At 51.9% G+C, this 13,545-nt stretch overlaps 2 protein-coding genes across 2 annotated transcripts; one reads left to right on the forward strand and one right to left on the reverse strand.

Annotated features, from left to right (window-relative positions):
• Positions 1-476: 476 nt before the first annotated feature.
• LOC115081164 (platelet glycoprotein VI-like) lies at positions 477-7,582 on the reverse strand. The gene is made up of 5 exons (XM_029585672.1): positions 7,514-7,582; positions 6,880-7,233; positions 2,011-2,298; positions 1,497-1,787; positions 477-966 (listed from the first exon to the last, which is right to left on the reverse strand). Exons 1-5 carry the CDS (start codon positions 7,545-7,547, stop codon positions 776-778), a joined length of 1,158 nt encoding a protein of 385 aa, XP_029441532.1. The 5' UTR covers positions 7,548-7,582; the 3' UTR covers positions 477-775.
• Positions 7,583-11,047: 3,465 nt separating this feature from the next.
• Positions 11,048-13,523, forward strand: NDUFA3 (NADH:ubiquinone oxidoreductase subunit A3). Its single transcript, XM_029584773.1, has 4 exons — positions 11,048-11,190; positions 12,314-12,388; positions 12,864-12,941; positions 13,273-13,523. Exons 1-4 carry the CDS (start codon positions 11,181-11,183, stop codon positions 13,362-13,364), a joined length of 255 nt encoding a protein of 84 aa, XP_029440633.1. The 5' UTR covers positions 11,048-11,180; the 3' UTR covers positions 13,365-13,523.
• The last annotated feature ends 22 nt before the right edge of the window (positions 13,524-13,545 follow it).

Raw genomic sequence — 13,545 nt, forward strand, 5'->3', positions numbered from 1 at the left:
TGCACTAGGAAGATAGCGCTACGCTTTAACCTCCCTCCTACAGTTTAGAGTCCCAAGGCATTTATTGCCCTACCATAGTCCGGAGACTAGGAGGCACATAATGGATCAGACTGCTACACCTCAGTCCCCCCCCCCTCCCCCGTGAGCTGAAGGAACCAATTAGACTCCCCCCACCCCCACCCCTAGGGATGTCCCTGAGGCAGGAAAACTGAAGGAAGCTCTAGTTGCAGGGAATTGTGTCCCATACTGATGATAGGTTCCAGTCCTGTGGATGCTTGAGCCCTCCCCAAGATTGAATAAACTCTTTCCCAGTGTTCAGAGAGGGATAATGTGGGCTGAGTTTGGTACCACCCCCCCCCCCCCCCTCCCAATCTTATTGAAAAGTTGATTCTCAGGCCTGGGCTTATGAGAGCAGAGAGCCTAGCGTAGGTTTGGCATGAAGACGCCGGAGGTGTCACTCTTCCAAGCATGCAGACCAGGTTTTACTGAACTTTTATTGACACTAATCGATGACTCTGGAGAACCAGAGGGTGAAAGTGGAGTAACTGAGACTGGCTGGGGTGCATAGCTTTGCTCTTGTCCTGAGATGGGGAGCGGAGCCTCGGCTCCTTATCTTTCCAGGGCAGAATTTACTCAGGGGCTGCCATCTGGTGGCTGAGGCTGGTACTGTAACGGTAGCATGGGGCGCTCTTCTGCCCACCCCCCACCCCCTCTCTCCCCGTCCGTCAAAAGTTATCTTCCATGCTCTGGCTGTGGGCAGCATGTTGAGCCCGTTTCAAATCGCGACCTTTCGAGGGATGTCGCGCCTCAGGCAGGCCCGGGCCCAACTTCTCGCTCGCTGCTGCGTCGTCTCCGCCGTCCTCTCTCCCCGGCAGGCGTGAGTGACGAGGAGCGCAGACAGGACCAAAAGGACTGCAGCCAGGCCCATGCGCACCACATTGCCCTCCGTGAAATCACTTCTCCGGTCTTGGGGGGGGGGGGAAACAAGAGGAAAGCCATGAGCGGAGAGCGCAATGCGGTTAACATGACTCAACCTCATCCAACAGACCCATCCACCACTCCCATCCCAATGCAAATAAATAAATAAATAAATAAGCAGTCTGGTTTTCAGAATATCCATGACGAACACGCATGAGATAGATTTGCATACAGTGAGTCAAAGATTTGCATGAACAAAACATCATTTTCGTGTGCATTTGTTTTGGATGTCCTGTAAACAAATACTGGGCGGCTTGTAGGATGATCACAAGGAGCACTGGGCAAAGAAATGGGAGGGAAAACCAAATCATTCTGTTGTAACTAAATACAAATCACCTACCTCCGCCCCTGCCTCCATGAGTCACTAAACTATAGTCATGTGATCTCTTGCCATTTTTCGTACAGGAATGCAGTTCTGAATTAGAACTCAGAGCCCTGGAGAGCTTTGGAATGCCCCAGCACCACACCACACAACCTTTGAACCGTCTCCTCCAGGTAACCGTCTCGAGGTGACATACCTTGGCCAACAGCCTCGGTCCGTCCCAGGCCCTCATCTGAAGGGAAATCCAATTCCTCCTGCCTGAAGGAGCAGCTGTACCTCTCCTCTGGGTCGAGATTCAGTTCAGTCAGGTTGACAGGGACGAGGAGCCCAAGCCCTCCACTGGCTCGAACCTTTGCCTGAGGTTCTGGGTCCTTGTCTATGTACAAATAAAACCACCCCCCTGCCGATCCTGCAGGAACAGAACAATTCACGATGTCCGATCCGGTCCCCGGTGCTTCTCGGAAAACAGGAGGCTGGTGGGATAGGTCTTGTTAGGACAGCAGAAAGAAGAAGAAGAAAAAGGAAAACAAAAGGAGCAGAGAGAAGGAAATGTGTAAGCCTACACCTTGGTGACCTTAACATCGGAAATTTGAAAAAACCAAAAATTGAAATCAAACTGAATCTGAGGACCCCGGCTGAGTTACTGCTTTATTTACAGCCTCTGTATGCCATGATGATGAGATTGATGATGTGAGGCCTGGAGGCCTTACCTTGCACCTTCACTTCCATCACGTCACTGGGCTGAGACCAGACGAAAGGCTCGGACACGGTGTGGTAGTAACAGAGGTACCGCCCTCCGTCCCGAGGCCTGGCATTCTGGACGAGAAACACCGCTGAGGGGGGCCACCTGTCGGGGTCCTGCTCCTCCAGGAGGATCCGGCCTTTGTACAGGGAAAACCTGGTGCCCGAGTAGGGACCCTGGCACCGGATGGCAAAGCTTCCCCCTTTCGGAACCACACTGGCGGGCTGTACCGATATCGAGGGCTTGGGGTAGTCTTCTGTGAAGTGTGGAGAAAGCAAAGAGAATTGTCAGAAACTGCAGTGGCCCCATTGGCGAGAGGAGTCAAGGGGTCCCCAATTATCCAAACTGTGGTTTGTCTCATGTTAGGCCTGCTTCTTCCAAGCCTTCCCCCAGAGATGCAGAACGGGAGAAAAAGTCTTGTTGAGTCTGGACCTTTATGGCTACAGAAAAATAGTCAATCACCAGAAGCTAGAAATCCTCACCTACGAATTCACTCAATACAAAAAAGGAGGATGTATTATGTTCTCTTTTATGATTTTTAAAGTGTTAAATAAATTAACCTTATCGAAACATGGCCCATGTCGGGACAATTTGAGAAACAATACATCTACAGTGGGGCTAAGTATAATTTATCCTAGGATCTCATGCTAGGATTTCAATGACTGAACAAACTAAATGACGGTGGACATTTAATTTATGCAAGGATAGTATATGAGATTTTAGAAACACACAAATAAATGAGTTTTTGGGTTTTTGGGATAAAATGAATTTTGAAAATAAAATATAAAAAATTTTTAGTGGATAAGAATCAAAAAATTGTTTTGGAATAAATAAAGGAACAATACCAAATGATTATATACCAAGTGCTTGAATAAACGCTGAATTTGCCTGGGGCCCATTGCGTGGCGAGAGGCGATGGATTAAATTCCATTTGCACTAATACTGATGGTATTTGTTCCTATGTGAAGAGTTGATAAGGTTAATTTATTTAACACTTTAAAAATCATAAAAGAGAACATAATACATCCTCCTTTTTTGTATTGAGTGTACAGAAAAATAGTTGCATGAAACAACCCTCAACAACATGTGCTTTAAGGCATGATGTTACGATATAGACATTATATGTCAGCGTTCCTGCAATGCAAATTCAAATCTTGCCTACCACTAAATGTGTGACCCTAGACTGCAGGGAGTCACTTTATCTCCCGGTGCCTCAGCTCTAATCTCCGGCTCTGTCACTGACTCTCTGTGTGTGACCCTGGGGGGAGTCACTTTATCTCCCTGTGCCTCAGCTCTAATCCCCGGCTCTGTCACTGACTCTCTGTGTGTGACCCTGGGGGGAGTCACTTTATCTCCCTGTGCCTCAGCTCTAATCCCCGGCTCTGTCACTGACTCTCTGTGTGTGACCCTGGGGGGAGTCACTTTATCTCCCTGTACCTCAGCTCTAATCCCCGGCTCTGTCACTGACTCTCTGTGTGTGACCCTGGGGGGAGTCACTTTATCTCCCTGTGCCTCAGCTCTAATCCCCGGCTCTGTCACTGACTCTCTGTGTGTGACCCTGGGGGGAGTCACTTTATCTCCCTGTGCCTCAGCTCTAATCCCCGGCTCTGTCACTGACTCTCTGTGTGTGACCCTGGGGGGAGTCACTTTATCTCCCTGTGCCTCAGCTCTAATCCCCGGCTCTGTCACTGACTCTCTGTGTGTGACCCTGGGGGGAGTCACTTTATCTCCCTGTGCCTCAGCTCTAATCCCCGGCTCTGTCACTGACTCTCTGTGTGTGACCCTGGGGGAGTCACTTTATCTCCCTGAGCCTCAGCTCTAATCTCCGGCTCTGTCACTGACTCTCTGTGTGTGAGCCTGGGGGAGTCACTTTATCTCCCTGTGCCTCAGCTCTAATCCCCAGCTCTGTCACTGACTCTCTATGTATGACCCATGGGGGAGTCACTTTATCTCCCTGTACCTCAGCTCTAATCCCCGGCTCTGTCACTGACTCTCTGTGTGTGACCCTGGGGGGAGTCACTTTATCTCCCTGTACCTGAGCTCTAATCCCCTGCTCTGTCACTGACTCTCTGTGTGTGACCCTGGGGGAGTCACTTTATCTCCCTGAGCCTCAGCTCTAATCCCCAGCTCTGTCACTGACTCTCTGTGTGTGACCCTGGGGGAGTCACTTTATCTCCCTGTGCCTCAGCTCTAATCCCCAGCTCTGTCACTGACTCTGTGTGACCCTGGGGGAGTCACTTTATCTCCCTGTGCCTCAGCTCTAATCCCCTGCTCTGTCACTGACTCTCTGTGTATGTGACCCTGGGGGGAGTCACTTTATCTCCCTGTGCCTCAGCTCTAATCTCCGGCTCTGTCACTGACTCTCTGTGTGTGTCCCTGGGGGGAGTCACTTTATCTCCCTGAGCCTCAGCTCTAATCCCCGGCTCTGTCACTGACTCTCTGTGTGTGTCCCTGGGGGGAGTCACTTTATCTCCCTGTGCCTCAGCTCTAATCCCCTGCTCTGTCACTGACTGTGTGTGGGACCCTGGGGGAGTCACTTTATCTCCCTGTGCCTCAGCTCTAATCTCCGGCTCTGTCACTGACTCTCTATGTGTGTCCCTGGGGGGAGTCACTTTATCTCCCTGAGCCTCAGCTCTAATCCCCGGCTCTGTCACTGACTCTCTGTGTGTGTCCCTGGGGGGAGTCACTTTATCTCCCTGTGCCTCAGCTCTAATCCCCTGCTCTGTCACTGACTGTGTGTGGGACCCTGGGGGAGTCACTTTATCTTCCTGTGCCTCAGCTCTAATCCCCAGCTCTGTCACTGACTCTCTGTGTGTGACCCTGGGGGGAGTCACTTTATCTCCCTGTACCTCAGCTCTAATCCCCTGCTCTGTCACTGACTCTCTGTGTGTGAGCCTGGGGGAGTCACTTTATCTCCCTGTGCCTCAGCTCTAATCCCCAGCTCTGTCACTGACTCTCTATGTATGACCCATGGGGGAGTCACTTTATCTCCCTGTACCTCAGCTCTAATCCCCGGCTCTGTCACTGACTCTCTGTGTGTGACCCTGGGGGAGTCACTTTATCTCCCTGTACCTCAGCTCTAATCCCCTGCTCTGTCACTGACTCTCTGTGTGTGACCCTGGGGGAGTCACTTTATCTCCCTGAGCCTCAGCTCTAATCCCCAGCTCTGTCACTGACTCTCTGTGTGTGACCCTGGGGGAGTCACTTTATCTCCCTGTGCCTCAGCTCTAATCCCCAGCTCTGTCACTGACTCTGTGTGACCCTGGGGGAGTCACTTTATCTCCCTGTGCCTCAGCTCTAATCCCCTGCTCTGTCACTGACTCTCTGTGTATGTGACCCTGGGGGGAGTCACTTTATCTCCCTGTGCCTCAGCTCTAATCTCCGGCTCTGTCACTGACTCTCTGTGTGTGTCCCTGGGGGGAGTCACTTTATCTCCCTGAGCCTCAGCTCTAATCCCCGGCTCTGTCACTGACTCTCTGTGTGTGTCCCTGGGGGGAGTCACTTTATCTCCCTGTGCCTCAGCTCTAATCCCTTGCTCTGTCACTGACTGTGTGTGGGACCCTGGGGGAGTCACTTTATCTTCCTGTGCCTCAGCTCTAATCCCCGGCTCTGTCACTGACTCTCTGTGTGTGACCCTGGGGGTGATGTCACTTTATCTCCCTGTACCTCAGCTCTAATCCCCTGCTCTGTCACTGACTCTCTGTGTGTGACCCTGGGGGGAGTCACTTTATCTCCCTGTGCCTCAGCTCTAATCCCCGGCTCTGTCACTGACTCTCTGTGTGTGACCCTGGGGGGAGTCACTTTATCTCCCTGTACCTCAGCTCTAATCCCCAGCTCTATCACTGACTCTCTGTGTGACCCTGGGGGGAGTCACTTTATCTCCCTGTGCCTCAGCTCTAATCCCCGGCTCTGTCACTGACTCTCTGTGTGTGTCCCTGGGGGAGTCACTTTATCTCCCTGTGCCTCAGCTCTAATCCCTGCCTCTGTCACTGATTCTCTGTGTGTGAGCCTGGGGGGAGTCACTTTATCTCCCTGTACCTCAGCTCTAATCCCTGGCTCTGTCACTGACTCTCTGTATGTGACCCTGGGGGAGTCACTTTATCTCCCTGTGCCTCAGCTCTAATCCCTGGCTCTGTCACTGACTCTCTGTATGTGACCCTGGGGGAGTCACTTTATCTCCCTGTGCCTCAGCTCTAATCCCTGCCTCTGTCACTGATTCTCTGTGTGTGACCCTGGGGGGAGTCACTTTATCTCCCTGTGCCTCAGCTCTAATCCCTGGCTCTGTCACTGACTCTCTGTATGTGACCCTGGGGGAGTCACTTTATCTCCCTGTGCCTCAGCTCTAATCCCTGGCTCTGTCACTGACTCTCTGTGTGTGAGCCTGGGGGGAGTCACTTTATCTCCCTGTGCCTCAGCTCTAATCCCTGGCTCTGTCACTGACTCTCTGTGTGTGACCTTGGGGGAGTCACTTTATCTCCCTGTGCCTCAGCTCTAATCCCTGGCTCTGTCACTGACTCTCTGTGTGTGAGCCTGGGGGGAGTCACTGTATCTCCCTGTGCCTGAGCTCTAATCCCCAGCTCTATCTGATAGAAAAGCTGGTACAGGGGAAGATATCACTGAAAGAAAAGCACTGACTCTGATTAGTTGACCTTTCGCCTTGTAAAGTGTTTCTTTCCTAAAGTAGGGTTGTAATTCATGTCACAGCTGATTCAGAAATGCTTCCTTCCCGGAAAGCACTCACCCCCGAGACGGCTGCCTGCTTCTCGCTGGCCATAACCCCAACCCACCTGAAAAGATGAATCTGGCCTGCAGTTCTCTGTCGCCTGCCCACACTCACCTGCTGAGGTCCCGACCTCCTCGCTCAGCGGGGGCCTGCTGGGGGGCTCCCCGTCCCTCCTTTGATAACGGCACCGGTACCGGCCGCTGTGGCGGAGGGCGAACGCCGCACAGCGGCCCCTCCCCGGGGCTCTCAGTGCCTGCGCCGGGTCGGGGGCCCCCTCCCGGGACGGCTCGACAAAGCCGCCCCCGCCGCTGCCCTCCGGCGCCGGGCGCTTGATCACGTGTCCTCCCTCCGTGCCGGGGACCGGCGGCCAGGGTGCCGGGGGCGGGGCGGAGGCAGGCAGAAGAAAGGGCGTCGAGGAGACGGGCGACGGGCTCTCAGCGGCGGCCCCAGCAGCTGCCAGCAGGAAGACTGACGTGAAAGGGGGGGGGGGGGGGGGGGGGGGGAAAAAAAGAGGAAATCACCGAACTCTGCTCTGGGAGAGAGAAGCAACCGATAACTTCTACAATAATGGACTTAATAAAAAAATGTCAACAGTAATGCAGACCAGAAATCTCAAAAAATGCAGAAAGAGAATTGAAAGATAAGGCAAAACAAAACAAAACTGCACAGCCCGCTGGGGGCCACGCCGAGGGGCCTTAGGGACGAGAAGCGGCCGCACGGCAGGAATCCGAGACCCTAGAGGACTCACGTGAGAAGAGCGGAGCAGGGACGCGGAGGAGCATCGTGGGTCCAGGAAAGCAGGATGCAGGGAGAGAGAGAGATCTGTCGCGCCCTCTATTTATATATACACACACAAACACACACACACACACACACACACACACACACACACACCCTGAAGAGGAACTGCTGACCAAAGAAAGCCACCGCAAGGGCCCAGCATCAGGGCTCGTGGGCCGAGTCGAGGCAGGAGGGCAGGGCCCTTCCAGTGATTTCATCCTCTTCGTAGGATGCCCAGTCGAAAAGTCACAGCAGTGAGGGATAAGAATAAGACATACAAGCATAAACTGCCAGGGGTCAAATCCCTGAAGACTCACCATCCGGCCAGCTCTTTCCGCATTCGCACTCATTGAGGAGGGAACAACTATCGTTTTCATTACAATTTTCCGGGCCACTTCAAAGCAGATTACGCTCGGGTACTGCAGGAGTCCATCTAAAGTTGTACCCAGCGCAGTGGCGGGTGAAGTGGCTTGCCCAAGGTCACCAGGAGGCCAGGCGGGATTTGAACCCTGGCTGGCCTGGTTTGCCACTACGCGCCTCCTTGTATGACTCTAAGGCGAGCAGGAGCGGGCTCCTCCTCGGGCCGGGGACAGGACAGCCTAGGAGGCCCTGTCGACGCCTGAATCCGGCACCCACAGACGGGCAGGGGGCATAGCAGGGATTGCATTTACCCAGAAACGCCGAGGCGAGCTGCTCAGCGGGGAGCTCCTGGGCCGATGCAATAGGACGCACGTAAAAACGTGCGTCCAAACCAGGTGCCTGTTTCATTGGGCTTTCCTAGGGCTCGAATGCAGCGGGGGCCCCAGGAGACGCGGCTGGGCGCCCACGATCGTAATGGGCGCTCAATACGAGCGTCCGTTTTATTCCGCCTCACTTGATTTCGCCCAGTATACAGGCCTGGAACGTGTATATTGTACGTCCAGAAACTGGGTTTTTTTTTTTTACATCACATTATTCCTTTAATCTTGAACGCCGCAAGCAGTAGATCTTAAGTATCGCAACGATGCTTAGAAGGAGGAACCACACAGAACAGTATTTTTGCATTTCTCAAGAGCCCTTGACTGGTGGAATTGGCTTAACGCCACCTCTGGGGCTGGAGTTCATTTTGCTGCGTTAAAAAGTGCGTGTTGGGCGCTCAGCGATTTTCTGCATCAAAGGGGGTAATAGCTAATAGCCTCATCTGCATGGAATTTACATGCGATGGGAGCCATCGGCTACGCATTTCTTTGGGCGCGCTAATCTCCTTACTGCATGGGGTGCTAGTCTAGCGCATCCAAAACGCGCGTCCAACTGCTTGATAACCTGTGTGCTGAGCGCACTTTATTGCATCGGCCACTTCATGCTCTCCCCACTGTCCAGTCTGGGAAGGATTTGTAGGTGGGATTAGAACTCGACTGGTGATCTCAGCTCTTCCACTTGTTTTCTTCCTACCACAGTGATTTTACAGTCGGTACCCCGATCCAACTACTCGCCCTGTGTACACCCGGCACGGTCTCCCAATGACTACCTTTCTGGATTCTCGCAATATCTCCTAACAACCACAATTTGCGTTGTAGTCCGCCGCATGCATTAGCGGCTGTGCCCCAATGCTTTCATGCAACCCTACATCCTGCCGGAGTTCTGGCGTTCAGGAAATGTTGCAAGAAACCCCGTGCACTGCCCTGCCGCCCTGAGTCACCCAACTGAGTCACACTCCAGCTGCTTCTCGAAGATCCATCAGACACCTCCCCTCCTTGCATTCTGCGATGAGCGGCAGATCTGATTTCCCCAGCCACAGAAAGCCCCTGGTCCCTTAGAGGAAGCAGCGTGTCTGTCTGGATGAAGTTCCCCTCTCTGGGATACCACACAACCACTCCCACATGTGTGTGGTGCAATAGCTTCAGGTAGTACCTCATAGCTTCAAGCCTGAGGGCTGTGCTGTGCATCATCTCCTCTCCCTATGCTGTCCAATCACAGCACGGGAAAGGAGGCAGGGATACAGCACAGCTCTCCTCCCATAGGTTCCAACCTGCCTCAACCCAGCGCACTGTTTAACCCGCTGGCGGACGCGGGTTAAACAGTGCGCTAATCCACCCCCTAATGCAATAGGGGGATTAGTGCCTATTTAACGCGCGTCCGACGCGGAGTGAATGAGTTAGCGCTCGTCACATGCAAATGCATGTGAATGAGGCTATTTCTCATTCACTCCAAATGCAAAACAATAAATGTGTGTCTGAGAAGCACATTTATCGCTCAGGTATTAACGCCTGCCCGGAGCAGGCTGAGCGCACTGAAAAAAGGTACAGAAAAACAGAAAAAACTGCTTTTCTGTACTTTTTTTAAAGTTAAAAAAAAAAGAAAAGAAGACAGACGCCAATATGCTCGGCGTCGGTTTTCATAACCGGCCGGCTGCAGTAATGAAAACTGCAGCCGGCGGTCTGCCGGTTGGCAGACTGCCGGTAACCGCGGGGTCACGTTAGCAAGGAGGCGCTAAGATGGCGCTAGCGATCCTAGCGCCTCCTTGCTAGTGCGACCCCCTAATTTGTTTATTGCATGGCCCCCCCCCCCTTGTGGGCACCATGCGTGCGCGGAAAAATCAGCGCCCGCTTTCCGCAAATGTTATTGCTGTGGGAAAAAGGAGGATCCACCTGCAAAACCGGACCTTTAGCATCCGGTCGGTACTTCTGACTGGACACCGTACAGAATGCCTGAAAACCTGGCTGTCTGGTCCAAAACTGGACAGTTGGCAACCCTACAAACATCCCATACTAGGCTAGGGCTAAGAACAACGTGTTTTGTTTTGTTTGTTTGTTTTTTATTTTTATAAATTAAGAGGCCTGCGTGTACTACGCATTTTTTCACAAAATGTGAGCAACCCTCTTTCCACATGTAGCCTAGTATGCTGGTTGAAGATGTGAAATGTGTGTTTGGAGCACTAACAGATCATCAGGAATTAAAAGAAAAGTCAACAACTGACGTGGAGACTTCATTTTTTATCATTCATTTGAAAACGGCTGCTAATATTATTGCAGCAGTCCTCCTGATCTAGTTTAAAGAAAGAAGTCGTCTTTATACAAAGCTAAACAAAAACATTTTTTTTCACTAGTCCCGAGCAATTGCCGCGAAATAAAAGCGGATAGAAAAGCTTCTTTGCTATTGGTGAAGCGAGGCTAGCGCTACTTTCCGATTGGTCGGTTTGTAATACCTGCTCTGGTCCAGACGGCCCGCCCTATAAGTATGAACAGCAGCAGCCCCCCACGATAATTAATTAAATGCAGAGATCGAGAGATCAGATGCTGAAAACAATTCGAATTAAAATAAAAGTGCACAGCTCTGCCAACAAATACGAAGCCCCACACGTTTTGTAAGACTGGATCCTGGAAACGAGGACTGTTCTTAATTGTGATTTATTCGATTTTTTTAAATTTAACATTTATTTTATTCATAAATAAAATATTGTTTTAACAGTATTCCCATTTCCTGCCGCTCAGACGGGCACTAGTTCTATCTTCCAGCGCAGAGCCTACCTGTTGTTGTTTTTGTTTCACTTGCAATAAAGTTGTTCTCGGGGGGAATAAAGACGCTCTTTACGTGCCAAAACTACAAGTCCCGGCATTCCGCGTGCCTCGGTCGGCGACGGAAGGGTCGGAAGCAACATGGCGGCCAGTGAGTGACTGTCAAGGAGAGGCGGGAGGGTGATATCGGGGTTCTTGCGTTAGCGGGGCGAGGAGGGCGAGGAATAGCTCACGCTTAGAGCAGGGAGGTGTGATGATATTGGGAGAAGGGTAATATCTCACGCTTAGAGCGGGGAAGGGTGGTGATGATATTGGGAGAAGGGTAATATCTCACGCTCAGAGCGGGGAAGGGTAATATCTCACGCTTAGAGCGGGGAAGGGTGATGCTGATATTGGGAGAAGGGCAATATCTCACGCTTAGAGCGGGGAAGGGTGATGCTGATATTGGGAGAAGGGTAATATCTCACGCTCAGAGCGGGGAAGAGTGATGCTGATATTGGGAGAAGGGTAATATCTCACGCTCAGAGCGGGGAAGAGTGATGCTGATATTGGGAGAAGGGTAATATCTCACGCTCAGAGCGGGGAAGAGTGATGCTGATATTGGGAGAAGGGTAATATCTCACGCTCAGAGCGATGCTGATATTGGGAGAAGGGCAATATCTCACGCTTAGAGCGGGGAAGGGTGATGCTGATATTGGGAGAAGGGCAATATCTCACGCTCAGAGCGGGGAAGGGTGATGCTGATATTGGGAGAAGGGCAATATCTCACGCTCAGAGCGGGGAAGGGTGATGCTGATATTGGGAGAAGGGCAATATCTCACGCTCAGAGCGGGGAAGGGTGATGCTGATATTGGGAGAAGGGCAATATCTCACGCTCAGAGCGGGGAAGGGTGATGCTGATATTGGGGGGAAGGGTAATATCTCACGCTCAGAGCGGAGAAGGGTAATATCTCACACTCAGAGCGGGGAAGGGTGATGCTGATAATGTTCACGAAAGGGTAAATATCTCACGCTCAGAACAGGGATTTGCTGATAATGGAGGAAGGGTGATGTCTCACGCTTAGAGCGTGATAGTCCATGGCAAGAGCTGGAGCCTGTCCATCTCTTCCTTCATTGCTGCAGCTTGGAGAAGAGTCTGGGATTTGATGAGCAGTCCCCCCTCCATGCCAAGGGCACTGCTGGCTTACAGGGCCACATGCTCTCGCTTCGAGGGCAGCTGGGGTTAGATGGGTAGAGTAATTGACAGTAAGAAACCTTCTCCTTTCTTCTCGAAGGAATTGCTGCGTTCCTCAAAAATGCCTGGGCAAAGGAGCCTGTGATCACTGTTGCTGTCACCGTCGGCGTTCTGGGTGAGTTATCTGATTATTCCCGATGGTGGGAAAAGCCATTGAAAGCATCCAAGAATCACAGGCGCTGGGGCCTAGAGGCAGGTTGCTTCATGTTTGGAAAACGCTTGTGAGGGCAAGGAGCATCTTAAAATGAGGTTTCAGGCATCCTTAAGTACATTACAAGCACAGGACGCCTCAGTTTGACTCTAATGAAATCAACAGCATCATGGCACCCTAATGAAGAACAAGCCAGTGGTTTCTGTGCCGGTACCATGAGCTCAAACGGTGCCCAGCAGCTGCTAGGGGTGCTGGGTCTATTGGTGGGTTTTAAATATTTAAAGGAGCAAGTTGCCAAGGGCAATTTGACTGGCAGCAAGACTCGTAAGGATGTGCACCGGCAAGAACCCCACTACCTTTGCAGCCCTCTCTGCGTGAGGGGAAACTGGGATCTTTGTGTGCGAGCAGTTGCTAAGCTGAGCTTTTTGTCTGCTTTCAGCTATGGTGGTGCCTTTGATCAGCCCGTACACCAAGTACTCGGCCATGATGAACAAGGCGGTGCCCTACACGTACCCAGGTATGGGGGAGCCCCTTATCAGGCCATGGGTCAAAGGGGTACAGTCTACATGTCGCTCGCTGTGCGGTTAAGCGAGCTGACAAAGGGATAGGCTGGGGTGGCGGCGCTCTGCTGCAAACTGAAGTGGGCAGGATTTTGGGAGACGAGCGGAGCAGCAAATGCTAATGATCCTATTTTTTTTTTTTTTTTTAAAGGGAAGAGCGAGTCATTTTTTAGATTTTTGTGCCAGTTATGGAAAAAGGGACAGACTTTTTTGTGTGTGTGTGTTTTATTTATAGAAGTGACTCTTGGTTACATGCTGCTTCTCTCTCTCTCTCTCTCTCTCCTTCAGTGCCTCTCCGAGATGACGGGAACATGCCAGACATCCCGAGCCACCCCACCGACAAGCTGGGGCCCAGCCTGGAGTGGCTGAAGAAACTGTGAGCGCCTGTTTCCAGCCAGAGCCTGACCCGATTAGCGGCGTGGTCTGTCCCCCTTTCTACTGTTGTACACAGGAGCCCGAGGTGTGGGAGACTCTGCTGCTCCTGGTCACCGCAGTCTGATATGTGTGGCACGAGATTAAAATAAAGAACTTTTCGTACAGCTGCTGAGTGTGTTACTCTGT

Source organism: Rhinatrema bivittatum, chromosome 19 (genome assembly GCF_901001135.1).
Source record: "Rhinatrema bivittatum chromosome 19, aRhiBiv1.1, whole genome shotgun sequence".
NCBI classification, from domain to species: domain Eukaryota; kingdom Metazoa; phylum Chordata; class Amphibia; order Gymnophiona; family Rhinatrematidae; genus Rhinatrema; species Rhinatrema bivittatum.